At 42.2% G+C, this 14,404-nt stretch overlaps 1 protein-coding gene across 3 annotated transcripts in view; it reads right to left on the reverse strand.

Moving 5' to 3' along the window:
• Positions 1–6,880: 6,880 nt before the first annotated feature.
• Positions 6,881–14,404, reverse strand: part of mdfic (MyoD family inhibitor domain containing) — a 29,340-nt gene continuing 21,816 nt past the window's right edge. For all 3 annotated transcript variants that reach the window (XM_085251798.1, XM_085251797.1, XM_085251796.1), the window contains exons 5-6: positions 13,311–13,691; positions 6,881–8,933 (exon numbers count right to left, since the gene is read on the reverse strand). In XM_085251798.1, coding sequence (XP_085107924.1) covers positions 8,683–8,933; positions 13,311–13,691 — 632 coding nt within the window. In that variant the 3' untranslated portion in view covers positions 6,881–8,682. The remainder of the gene's footprint in view (positions 8,934–13,310; positions 13,692–14,404) is intronic.

Raw genomic sequence — 14,404 nt, forward strand, 5'->3', positions numbered from 1 at the left:
TTGGCTGTCAGTCATGTTAACTCAATGTGAAGAGGCTGCTCCAAGCAGAAAGTTGAGTCCTATACATTTGCCATAAAGGCTGGTGTTATTAAGACCTTGATTTATGTTTGTTTTTCCTGCATATTAAGCTAGTGGGGTCTGGGTGGGGTGGTTTGGTTGAGCCGGGTTAAGAGAAGACAGAAACATATATTAGCTCCATAAACATCCTTATTCAGGGAGAACATTTCCCTTTATTCTCATATGTGCAATTTAAAGCATTTCTGGTGGAAAAATACACAAGGGTTTGATGTACAATAAGGACTCTATGTCATTTGGAGTTTTTATGATGAACTGTTCCAACAGGCAGTGCTGGAAAATCCACAAAAACCAAACATCATAAAAAAAAAAAAGCATCTTGATTTCTGTAAATCAGCCAAAGACCAGCTCGGGCACCTGCTTTTATCATAAACAAATCCTGCTTTGTGCGCGGTTGTAAACGCTCTCATAAACGATAATAGAACAAGCAGGCCTGCCAAACAATCTGCCAATCACTCGCCAGATCCAGATGACCGGAGGCCAAACGCGAGTCCTCGCTCATTTAAGTGATGTTAAGAACAAACAATCAAAAGTGCTGCCTGGGAAACCGCAACGGCAAATGACATATAACAATGGTGACATCTAATTTATAGCTCAAGAAGTGTGTACAAGCAAATAAACAGCCATCCCCGATCCGCACGTCCCTCTCAATTTGCCTCTCCCACGGTCTGGTGCCTTCAGACAGAGAGGTATAAAGGAAAATAGAAAAGTTGAAAGTGTTAAGCCGATGTCTTATTTACAGGTCCGTGGAAGTGGAGTTTTTTTTACCCTCTCGGAAAGCCTGCTCAGGCATCCATGAAACACAGACTGCCTTTAAAACAAGCACACAAACACAACAGACACCAAAGCCTGAAAAAGGAGGAAAAATCCCTTTTGTTTTGCATGTAACACTAAAAGATGCCACAACATCTTGAGGGGATGTGAGGAAGGGGAGAGGGGTTTTTTTCTGCAATATTGAGGAAGAAAAAAAAATATTGATGTCATTGTGGTTTTTGTTTTCCTCTCCATCCCTTCCTGTCTGAGTCTTCCATTCTCCCAGGCAGATGTTGCTGTCGCATCTTCTCAGGGCACAGAAACTTTGAACCTCACCGGGGGGGGGGGGGGGGGGGGGGGGGGGTTATTTTGTTTCAAATCTCATGATCTCACTGCCACATGTGATCTTTGCATCACCACGGTGACGCCTCCAGGTAACAAGGAGATTAGAAGCAGTCAGAGGCCCGTGTATCACAGGAAAGCTTTAGCAAAAGGGGGTCTTTAAATATTTAAGGTATGAGTGCGATCACACGTTGTTGCTCCAAGACGAGACGGGAACAAAGAATACTAATCTTTCACTTGGAAATCATTCACATCGCAGTGCTGAAACTCTGCTCGCTGTCATTTCTCAGGGTTGAATTTAAGTTTTTGATAGTAAAGAAAAGTTAACTGGTGTGCAGCGTTTTCAGTTCAATGAGCATTTAAAAATATATATTTTTCATTATTTTGTTACTTTTGCTGTTGGCAGCCACACGAAAAACTAATTTGTGTGCGGGAAGTACCAAGCAAACAAATAACACATGGCATGTGAACACATGGCATGTGAACACAGGCATCTTCGGCCTCTTGTCAAAGTCAATTAAAGTCCTCAGGTAATGACCCTATTTGCATTGTAAACCAGGCCCATGTGTGAGAGGGCTAATGGGGCCACTACCTGAGGAGATTAATTGAAAGTGACATTACTTGAACTCTTCTCTTTTTTTTTACCTCCTTGCACAGCCCTCTGAAGATCGTCTCATTTTATTTTAATGTCATGCCGCAAGTATAAACAGCGAGGTCAAACTTCGACGCAAGTGCGGAGGAGGGTAAAAGGACACAGGGCAGGTACACAAGTCCGTGCTGGGAGTGGTTCTTCTTTGTACACATAAATGATTTCACTGGGTCCACATGCTTTCCACATTGTTAAGTTTAGAACAAACTTAACTAAGTATTAGCTGTCAAAAAACAGTGGACACTTTGTTTTTGCTCTTTTGCTCTTAAGAAAGCTGACTGCTCTCATCATCACCATCTTCGGGAAACCAGATGATGTCGGTAATAAAAATTAACCAATGGGCTGCTGTCAGTGCTTTGAGGGGCCGGTGCGCAGCGGCTGTCCTGTAACCTGTATATCAACACATCATCTCACTGAGAAAAATGCCCCGCATTTGAGATTACCAGTCCAGCACTGGCCATAGGTCAGCACTAAATTCCTTAAAGAGACACAACAGCATTTCCCTGGAAACTGTCAGATAAACCTGATTTAAAAAGCAGCCAATGTCCTCCAGAAACCCTGAAAAAACTATTGCTCAAGAGCACTTCAAAACTTTACAAGTGAGATATAAGTTTTTAATGGCAGTAACCTTCTAATACACCAATACTTCTAAAAGTAGTTTCCTAACAATGCTCATTAGTGCAACTATCAAGTATTTTGTCTAGACAATCCAAGCTGAATTAACCATGTAGCAGGGAATAGCTTTGTTTTGCCCTGCAGGTGGGTGTTCCTGTAATGATGTGACGTCACGTGAATGAATAGCTGTATTGATTTTAGAATCCATTACCAAAAATGCCACAATGTGACAATGCAGGTAATTTTTCTGATGTACTGAGGATGCAAAAAATTACACATGCTGACAGTTATTCTATCCGTATGATTACCTTTAATGGCACACAACACAATATTATAAATATGGTAAAATTAATCACCTCGAATGGTAACTGCCATGTAATGATGCCTATTATGCATCCTATATATTGACAAGAGAACATGGGGGTGGGGGGAAGCACGTGTATCCACATTTTCTGCTGTTTTCTTTCTTTTTTTAAATAATTGATGTTCCACCTAGGGGGGAAAAAACAAGTCGAATAAAGACACCCCTTCTCATCCAGTTTAATTAGTCATATTATTCAAAATTATAAAATGGTTAATATCTTATCAGTGTTCAACTCTCAGGTCTACCTCTGATATGAAAATGAACCAAGCAAAAACACCATTAATGTTCCCATCTGTTTTTTTCCCCCCAACCTCATCATATACAGAAACAGCAAAAGCAATAATTTGTTCTCATGGCCGAGGGCAGGAGACTTTCATTTTCTGAGTGAAAGAGTATCCCACCCAATTGAGCAGAAAAAAAGGGATGGATGGATGGATGGCTCAATACACGGCTAGACAGAGGAGGTGGCCAGAGCCTCATTCTAATTTATTTAATACTGTAAAAGAAATGACCTTGAGATCACAGAAGTGCTGAATTTCTCCCCAGACGGCAAACAGAAACAATGGAGCAGTCCTAATTGTGACATTACAATCCAGCACACAGCGAGCGATCAGAGGGGGATTGATTAGAGGAGTAGAAAGGTGGAAGACTGTCTGAAAAGGTCACTGCGCACTCTACCTGGAGTTTTTAATATTTCCAGCCTCTCACCCTCTCTGTAAACGTGGAAAAAAAGAAAAGAAAAAGTACAACTCCTGCGTGATTACAGACTTTCTGGATAGCAATATTTTCCCCAACGCATTAGTGAAATAAGATGGTAATTTCCTGGGGCCAGGGTGTATCCAGGCAGAAAATGATAAAAGGAACTAAAGACAGAATTGAAAGGGGAGTCTCTTCCTTTCTGTTCTACCAGCAGAGGGGCTGATGTGGAGGTTAATTGAGGGGTTAACAGGGGGTGGTGTTGGCTGAAGGTCAAACTGCTATTCCAGTCAGCAGGAGGTCCCTGCTCCCCGGCGACCTCGCTGAGTGTTGTTGGCCATGTTTCCATGTTAACGCTGTAATGCTGATCCCAGGCTGGCACCCTCACTAATAGAGAAAAGACCAGAGGGGAAAGACTGTGCGACACAGAGAGGGTAAAGGGCAGAGGGTAACCAATGTGGCCACCACAAAACTCACACGTTGTTTCAGCTTCTAGTCATTCCACAAGGAAAAGGAAAATGCATAATGACTGGCTGGACTAATTAAAACATTTATCTAATGGAATCTGTTGTTATTGTTGTTGGAACATATCTGACTAGCATGTAGTCAGGCCTGAATCAGGTGACCCTGAATTTTCCCTTTCTTACAATACAACCGGCCTAGGCTGCTGGGGTTTTTCCATGATGCACTGACAGTTTGTTTTTCATTTACCTTTTTTAGTCTCTAGTGGCATTTGTCCCGTCTCCCTCCCCTCACCTCACCTCCACCGGTCACAGCAGACGGCTGCTCCTCCCCTTCCTGCTGGAGGTTCCTTCTTGTTAAAAAGGGAGTTTTTTCCCTCCCACTGTCGCCAAGGGGCTGCTCATGTGGAGTCTTCTGATTGCTGTGTATTATTTTAGGGTCTTTACTAGGGATGGGTATCATTTAGGTTTTATCCGATACCGGTGCCAAACCAGTACTTTTGAAACGGTGCCGGTGCTTAAACGGTGCTCGAACCGGTGCTTAATCAATGGAAAACACAAACTTTGTCCTAAAACCTCTCATGTTTAGCTGTTTTTTTGTAAAAAGTTAACAATGTTAGTCTTCTCTGCAGCTATAGGGCATATGGTATCGCTCTTGGCTGGAAGCAGTGCTTAAACAATGGAAAAACACAAACTTTGTCCATAAACCTCTCATGTTTAGCTGTTTTCCACTTTTTCTTTGGTCATTTTAGCCTTTTTTGCCAGGGTGAAGGGAGTATCTGCCATCAAACAAGAAGACAGCCGCATGTAGCTATGACTGTGTTTGCTAGTTCACCTTACATGCATTAATGTAATAACGTGGTTAGCCTACTCAACGTAAATTACACACGAACAACATTAAGCTACTCACGCAGAGAAGAACGGCTGCTGCTGCATCATCATCATCCTCATCCGTCATCATTACTGCTACACTGGCAGGGCTAGGGGCCAGGACTCTCCTCTTCGGGTTCTTGGGGGATGTTGCTAACTCCGGGTCCGATAACAGGCACCAAACCCGCAGTAGATGCGCTCGGTGCTCGGTCTTGCAGCAAGCTATCAAATACGGTGCATTTCTAGGCTTTAAAAAAAAAAAAATGTGTCGCCAGGTGTTTCATCAGATTCGAGGTGTTACCTCCTTTACACAGTATCACCTTAAAGCACTTGTTGCAGGCTGCTGAGTTTGCATCTTTTACTGTGAAGTACAGCCATACTTTTGACCGCTTCGCCTTGGGCATTTTTAATCTGTAGCTCTGCTCTAAAAGAACGTACATACCTGGGCCCAATTACTATCCTTGGAAAGGTAAAATGATTGGCTAGAATCCAAAGTGTATCACAGCTCAGGAAAAAAAGCACCGAAATGTGCGCTGCTTTTCGGTCTGGTTACTACCGTTTATGTCAGAACCGGTGTCATTACCGGTACCCATCCTTTACCTTATAATATAAAGCACCTTGATGCAACTAATGTTGTGATTTTGCACTTAATAATTAAATTTTCAATACAATTTAACAACACAAAACTGTATACAAATAAATATAACACATTTTAATGATTAAAATACATTGTGTTTTTATTTATTTTAATCATTAAAATGTGTTATATTTGGTCACTTGGAAAAAGTTATCCACTGTTCCGTTTATCAAAATTTCAAAGAATTAAACTGAAACCATTTCAAAAATGGGTTTCAGTAAATGGGAGCTCCTTAGAAAGTGTTCATTTCTAAAATGCTACAGTCTGTTCAAGTTAAATGTAGCTCTCTAAACCCTTGAAAAAGCAGATTGTGAATGTCTGTGATATGGTAAATGCTTTAAAAACAAACACAAAATTGCCAAATTATGTGAATGAATCATGCAAGTGGCCCTGATTTTAGATTCACAATTTGTCCAAGACTAGCCACACCAGTAAAATCTAAAGGTCACCTGATCTAAAAAAGAAGTCCCCAGTGTTCAGTCACAAGATCTACAGGTAACCATTGCATTGTGCTTTGAATCTACACTCAGAAAAAGACGCAAATATTAACCTCCTTGGTAAGCACACTTTTGCTTTCCAGTGATTATACAGGCAAAGACAAGGCCATGTGGAATAAAGTCCTCTGGAGGAAGTTTTTGGCTGCAGTTACATTACAGTACAGGGGACAAACTTTAAACCACATTTGAAACATGCACAGTCACCACCAGCAACAATATTGTAGCTGAAATTGATTTCCCCAAGTCAGTTTGTGCGTGTCAATAGGACAAGTGTTACTTAAGACACCTGCTGCAGCAGAAACCAGAGCTGAGTTGGTTTGGTGTTCATTGTGTGGTATTTATCTGTGGACTATGTCAGTTGAGGACAGCTGGGGATTTTCCTTTGTAAAATTTCTAATAATAGTAAAAAAAAAAAAAAAGTGACACTAGCTTAACAGTTAGACATTGGTAACTTGGCTAGTTTTTTAGCAAGCTCTTCGGCTAGTTCTCCATTTAGTGTTGACACACCACTGATTCATCCCTTGAGTTGGTCTATTTTTTATGCTTGAATGATTCATAAGTCATTGCTGAGTGGCTTAAAAAAAACAAACAAAAAAAAACATACCTCTGAAAATGGTCAAGTCCAAGGACTGGACTGGAAAGGAGTGAAAAATCAACCAATGTCCTAAAAAACTGGAAAACTATTGCCCAGGACCACTATTTTTTTTTTTTTTTTAATTACAAGAATGTCTGGCTCCTTGGACGCAAAATATGAGGAAATGGGTGGTGAGTCAGAACAATGTGCCAAACACGCCTTTACAAAAGACTCAAACATGTGAAATGAAGGCAGACCTGTTCGTCACATGTTGCACAACTGGAATATGATAAAGAGCTGGCGCACATAAAAGTCGTGTTTTTTAGAAAAAGAAGATCAAAACAATCATCAGTTTAAGTAAAGTTTTATTTAAAAAAAAAAAAAAAAACTTTCATTGAAATTCAAGGTATTGGAAGACAATTAAATGAGCTGATGTATCCAGATGGAAATGGAAAGAATCAAGGAAAAAAAGCACAACATAAAGCATAACAGTATTGTGCAAGACGACGACTACATACTGTATACTTTTTTTTTTTAAATTTAAAGATAAATTCTTCACATTATCTATATAGTGTTTTCTTGACACTCCTTAGCCTGTAACAAACTCCTGCTTTGAGTTAATCATAAACATGAAAATGAGGTTTACTTTCTGCACATTATCTACTGAAGAGGTGCCCATCCAGCCTCTTTATACACATAACAGTGTGCCATTAAGACGAGCCGTACATGACAGCACATTATCTTTGATGCCATTAGGAAGGGACCATTTTTATTTTTTTGTTACCATTTAGTAAGCAGTGCTAATGAGGGCCAGCTTTAAGCATCACCACTTAAACAACATCAAAGTGGATCTCCAAGACAAGAAAATGACTCTGCTGGTGATTCACTACAAACTCATCTCGAGATACACAGAATTAAGGACGAGAAAAAAAGAGAGAGAGAAGGAAACTGCTTTTACCCTGCTTTGGTTTACAATTTCTAAAAAAAATGACAGTTCATGATAACATTTTTTTCCCCCCAGTCTCTGGGCTTGATACCCAAAAGCGGCTTAAGTGGCAACTAGGGTCACCATTTTTAATTTCTTATCACAGACCTCATGAACAGAGTGCAGTTCAACAAGTCATACTTCCACAGTATGAATGCAAAATAGCATCAAATAAAAGGCCGGCTAAGCCTATTCATTGACAGCTAACATTAGAGGAGGACTCTCATAGAAATAAAAGCTAAACGCATTGTACATCTTATTGGAGATTATTAAGAGCTTCTTGATATAAAAAATGCAAGTAACTGCACTGTATTTCCAGTAAACCCAAGGCTTCAAACACTGCCAAATCAGGTGTGAGATGACACTTTTTAGTGAAATAATCCATCCCAACCATTAAAACACCTGGTAAAATATTGCAGACAATTACGACCCTCTGTATAAAATAATAAACGTTTCCAGCATTTACAAAATGCTTAAAATAAAAATGTAATGTCACCCTTACCTTCAGTGGCAGAAAGTAGCAGATAATGGGAAGTACTGATTCACCTTAAACATTTCACCAGTTTCAACTGTTCTACAGTACTACAGTAGATATGTCTATATAGAAGTCTGTCTCGCCGAAATACAGTATGCAATGAAGAATATATGAACCATCACATAAAGTTTTTACAGTGTTGTAAAGACTGCAAACCTAAGTTTCTGATAATAAAAAAAAACAAAGTATTTAAAATGAAAACAGAATAAATGTTATTTTGTAAATGCAACATGTCGGTCACCAAAATGACTAAAAAGAGGCAAGATGTGATACAATTAGACAGCATTCCTGATGTAACAATCGAATCTCTACTATACTGCTTTTAGCAACAGATGGAATACTTACAATACACTGAAGATTTAACTGACGAGTTCATATATCTGGATGGTTTAGATGGAGAAGCCCAGTGTTGAAATCCATCTTTCAAAGCATGCTGTACAAACCAGGCTAGTTTGCACATACTGAAAAGTCAGGCACACAAAAAATAGGACCTTCACGAAAACATATGCCAACCACCGTGCACACTTTCTCCTCTATCCTTTGCAGAATTCTAAAGTAGCAGCAGCAGCTTCCTTCTAATACTTTCGGGGTCTTGCTTATCGCCCTGGTCCACACCAACACGGGCCTGTCTATGTGGGGAAGCAGATGCCGCAGCACTCCATGCAGATTTCCAGGCAATCTGAGGACTCGCAGCAAGCATCCATTATGCCACAGTCCATGTCACAAGGGCAGTTGCAGTCGTCGCCCAGATCGTCGGTGCAGCAGCAGCAGCAGCAAACCTCTGATGTGCATGCGCCGCATGAGGCCTGGGCCACCACCATGTTGCAAAGCGTCAGGAACTCACAGAAAAGGCAGGCCAAGATGCAGTGAACGCAGCAGTCTGGGTCCAAGCAGGGGTGACAAATAAATCAGTCACAAATCACACACAAAGATAAGGAAAAAACTAAAAAACTAAAATTAAAGCATAAATATTTCCAACTGTGGTGGGGAAAACTGTGTATAGAGAGTAAGTGAGTGATGCATGCTCAGCAGGCTGACAGGTGGAACACAATACGCATATGGCAAACAGAAATAAAAGAAAACATCCAAAGAAATCAATTTTCCTCTGCAGTTTTGATTAAGAGAATTGCTAAGCAATTGTGGCATTATCATGCAAACTGCTGGGCTGATCAAACAAAGATGATTAGCAAGAGTCCAAGAGTCCCTGCCTGGCAACTAGGTGAATTAATGCTTCCAATGCCAGCACCTCTGATTAACATTTAACCACCTCGCAGGAACTCTTTACGTGGCCGGTGGAAACTTTCGGCTTGCTGTTCAACAGCAGCCTCAGCAGTCTTCAACTTACTAATGTGTCCATTAAGAATCATAAGTGTCATTTTGAAAGGCCAAATGAGTTACATGTTTCACTGTACAGTTCACAGTGACAGTTTGTTTGTATGTAAGAGATCTAGTGAAGGTAATTTAAACTTATTGACAGAACATAATATTTGGCAGTGTCTCAAACCAAAGACTCTGTCAGAGTATCCCCAGAATGTTCAAATCTCTGATCAAACCCGTCAGTTATTGTCATTAGTTTTGAGCATATAGTCGTGTTAGAATCCCTGAAATTCTCTGAAGTGCTTGAAATGATCTGAGGAGCTCTTGTACCTGGAGCAGCTCTAAGAGGCAGTCGATGCGACTGAGCAAGCTGGGTAAAGAAGGCAGCAGGTTAAAAACAACATTGTAGCTCCGACTTGATTACTGTCTGTTTTGTTGCTATCTGATTATCTCATCCGCACATTTGAAGAACATGTTGTCAACAAGTTATACAATACAGGAGAGGTGGTCTTGTTTCCTGATCTGAAATGAACTAAAACTTGTCTTTTAATTAGAGCTGGAATTACTTTCTTCCAAAAAAGAAAAGAAGAAGAAAATCCAAAATAAAACTGTCCAGGTGAGGTTGAACACAGATCAATGATTGTTTAGCCATGCCTATATGTTATCCTTGGTCAACCTTCCCCACACTAAAACCTCTGGTCGTTGCATCCAACTCACTAAACCATACTGAACATCCTTCTGTAAGTGCACCTGGCAGACACTCCTTGCAGCTGTCTCCTTTCTGAACCAAGGCCAGCGCAGCACCCCTGCTTTGGAGTGTTAAAAAGACATGATGTGGATGGATGCAGAAAAATAGCATTACAAACAGGGCTCATTTGCATAACTTTCATCAGCCCATCTTGAGCTGTCAGAAGGGGCTGTTACTGATTGGGTTAGAGGGAAAGCGAAAGGAGGAGAGTGTGGAGGACGGAATTGGAAGCTGAGGGCCTCTGAATGCTCATGTTTGATTAATCAAAGTAGAGGGTTTTTTTTTTCTCCCCCCTAATTTTGCACTGCTAAGGGCTGCGGAGCTGACCAGAAGCGCTAGCTGACTGCGATACAAACAAGATAAAGAAGGGAACATGAAACGAGAAAGCGCGGCTGTACATGTGAGGGTGCCTGAAGTTCGAATGCATCTTATTATCCTTATCTGAGGCCATAACACTGGCAGTAATGGAAGATGCATGAGAATAAATCTTTCAGTATTAAACATGTGGGGTGGACATGCAGTAAGCTGCTACTGGCCAGAATGTGGTTTTGCTTCATAGACCTTTTTTTTTTTTTTTTTATGCTGGCATGCGCTGTAAGTGTACTGCCATCCGAGTTCTGCAAAATGCCAGTGAGAGCAATAAACACTGCTCGGCCACAGCTTCAAAGTTCAACCTAACAAACTCTGAAGGACCCAGAGGGTATAGCCATGCCAGCATTCGGAATGTAACAGCAGACTGTGAATACGATACAAACACAGTACATAGGCATTAGGCAGTGGCCAGCCAGCTCAGCTATTCACTTGGATGTATAATTCAGCACCAGCGATTAGTCTGTATCTTATAGAAGCCAGCAAGGAGGAAGGGAAAAGTGGTGGGGGTCATATACTGTACACAAGAGAGCTGGACGCAAGGCACATCTCCATGAAAAACAGAGAGAGACAGAGAGGCAGACAGAGACAGAGTGAAACCAAGGAACAGACAGACAAGAGCAGCATACACTGACAATGTTGCTGTTTAATGTCAGTGAGCGGAGATGAAGCCCAGAGTTTGCAGGGCCAAAAAAACAGCGCCCGGCACCTCTGAGGAAATAGTATGAGACATCTGGAAAGCTGACATCAAAAAAAGGGGAGCGGCATGACACAAAACAAGCTGGATGGGCCTCAGAGCGGCAAGCTGTGCAAAACATTCAAACTCACAAAGAGGCAAGCGAGAGGGCAAGAGAGCCGGGCAGTCAGGAGGCGGAGAGAGAGAGAAAGAGTGGTCAGACAAAGCCTTGGTGGCCACGCGAATGCACAGAAGGCACACTTGGGTAAAGGAGGCAGAGGATGTGGGCCGGATAGTCAATGTCCACCACATGCACGTAAAAGCAGGTCTGTTTATTAATGCATGACTGAGGGGGGTAAAAAAGTCAAAGGTAGAGGACTACAGCTTACAAAAACACACGCAAACACTTTCAAGTTTATAGCTTAGGGAAGTTTTTAACAATGCGCTCACAACCCTGGCATGAAATCTCTAAATGAAGCGGCTGAAGCGGCTTTGAGACGTTAACCGATTACACACAGTTCACAAAAAAATAGAAACATAAACCCGATGACAAGAGTCGAGACACCCCACCTCGCTAAACAAAAGCAGCGTGCTAAATGACTCCTCAAAAGCTGTTATCACAGATTGGCTACGGTGCCAACGGCGCGTGCCAAGAAACACAGAGAGCAACAGAATCCCCAGAGCTAGTTCCTGCTAGCTTACGCCTTTTATTTCCTGTGTTCGGGGGGCTGTTTAGGAGGCTAATTTCACAGGCAAACAGATTATGTTAATCCGTGTAAACATTCAAACACAACAGCTTGGCTCTTTTCCGGGGGGAAATAAATAGTTGAGAGCGAACATATTGATTCTGAGAGCTCTCACGCCTGCAAATAAGCAACACAAAAGCCATAATGAGACTTGTTGAGCAGCTGTTTTTGTTTTTTTGTTTTTTTAACTCCCTGCCCACTCTCTTGCTTTTGTTCTTTACCAATTAAGATGTTGAAAACATGATGCGTCTAGAATATCTCTTGGCGGATGGATCGCACCTTTACCTGCACGGTGCATGTGCGTGAGTGCCTTCATCAATCTGCGCACATATTTCACATACAGACAAATGAAAAGGACCACTTTGCTCTTACATCTCTACCTGACCACTATGAATCTTGTTTTGGGGGGGGGGGGGGGTGAGCAAATCCTCACATAAAAACAGTAAATCCGCAAAGGCCATGTTGGATGAATAAAGCAGGAATTGCCTATCTACTTGAACAAAAATAAGCCTAAACACTGATATTCTATGAGCTACAGAAAGATAGAACACATGGAAGTCCACAAAGTACAGTAGCTGGAGAAAGGGTCGAGGGTGGGGGTGGATGAGGCCCTGTTAATGAGGGCAATGGTGCTGCTGACGGGATGTAGGGAGAGCCAAAAAGGTACCAGAGAGGTGTGAGGGGCCGTGAGGGGCCCGGAGGAGGCTGGTTATGACTTAATGGGCACCCCGTGCTCTCCGGCCTCGTTAGACGGTCACACCTATCTCCACAATGGAAAAGGACCGGGCAGCCGCCTTCATTACTGGACTCACCTCAGCATTGCACCTGACAAAGTGACGGCTTCCCTGCATGGCAAACGGACTCTCTGGCTTGTTGTTAAAGAAAATAAAAGCCACAGGGGCGAGATGAGACGGCATTTGCTTGACGGGAGTGATAAATATGAGAGGTCATGCACCACCATCATTAAAAGGTGAGAGGAGGCAAGAATGTATTATCAATATCTTGTTAGGTATTATTTCATGCGCACCTGCGAAGAATACGCCCATTTTGTTTGATGGTGAGACTACAGATTAGGGGATACTCCATCGCAAGTCTAAACCTAAACCAGGTCAGAGAGGATATTTACAGTTTCCTGGAAGTGGGCAGTACAGAAAATTCCTTTTTAATTGTTTCTGAACTCGTGATTTTATAAATTGGTATAATGATTGGTGTGCTTTTTTATTTAAGGGTGGGGGTTCTCTATAACGTTCTTCATTGAACCATGCAGCTTAAACCATTCCTGCTACATAACAAGGTAAGATAAGAGGGGAAGAAGCATACAAGCAGTAAAGTTTCAGAAATGTTAGTATTGGTTAAAAAAAGTGCAGCAGTGTGTCACTAACTTGAGTATGGAGGCGTTACCTTCAGGTAAAGGAGGTTTCTGCGACCCTGTTGAACTCCCTTTGCTGCGTCGGCTGCTGTCGCTGTTCACTGACAGGCTGGACCGCAATTTTCTCTGCATCCTCTGCGACACAGGCGTGGATGGTTGCTTTCTGGGCTGCTCTGTCATTGGAGTAGCAGTCGCTGCCCCCGAGCCAGGACGTGACCCGCCCGTGGCGTTCGTGCTGATGGTTGCACCGCAGGAACACGTCCGCGTGGCCTGTGATCCGCCGGGGTGGATTCCGTTACCGTTACTCAGCACGGGTGTGCCAGCAGTGCTATGGTGAAAGCCATTTTGATCCTTGGCAGTGTCTTCTTCAGCAGTTTCCGTGGGCACTGGCTTAGACTCAGACTGGGGTTGAGCTGGTCAGAAGAGAAAAGATATTAGTTCTACTGTTTTTAAGTAAAGAGCTGGGTGTGTGTGGATTTAGTACAATTAAAGTACTTCATGGTCAGTGTAAAGTGATGAAAGTTGTAGTATATTTGATTCATCAAACTCATCTGCAAGCTAAGGCTTTTAATATAAAACAAAAACACACTGCTTGAAATTGCAAATATACACTCTCTCTAGAGACTGAAGGAACATTTCTTAATCAGAGCAAAGCATCAAGTCAGTTGATCTGGTCAATTAAGAACAGAGGGGGTTGTCAATCAGTTTTAGCTGCTGATAGGTGCACTCGATGGGCAGCAATGGGACAACCACAAAGTTGGAATGGTTTGGAGGCCACTGACATTTTTCGCTCCTCATCTTTTCTGGTGGTTTTTTCCACTAGTTTTGCATTTGGTCAGTGTCACTGCTGGCAGAATAACGCGATATAGGACCATACAGAAGTTACTACCATACAGGTAGTCCACATCAATACGTGCCATGGCCAGAAAGTTGCTGTGTCTCCCAGCACAGTCTCAAAAGCATGGAGAAGATTCCAGGAGACAGGTGGTTACCCTAGGAGAGCTGAACAAGGCCGTAGAAGGCTTTTAATCCATCACCAGCCCGATGTCCTTTAGTGGACCTTGAGCTCATTGCTTGGTCCTGTGCTCACTGCCCAGCACTGTGGAGCCCAACTGGCATTTGCCAT

Source organism: Mchenga conophoros, linkage group LG17, assembly GCF_057382185.1.
Source record: "Mchenga conophoros isolate Kocher_MC1m ecotype Shallow Benthic linkage group LG17, M_conophoros_male_GT1.1, whole genome shotgun sequence".
Classification (NCBI taxonomy): domain Eukaryota; kingdom Metazoa; phylum Chordata; class Actinopteri; order Cichliformes; family Cichlidae; genus Mchenga; species Mchenga conophoros.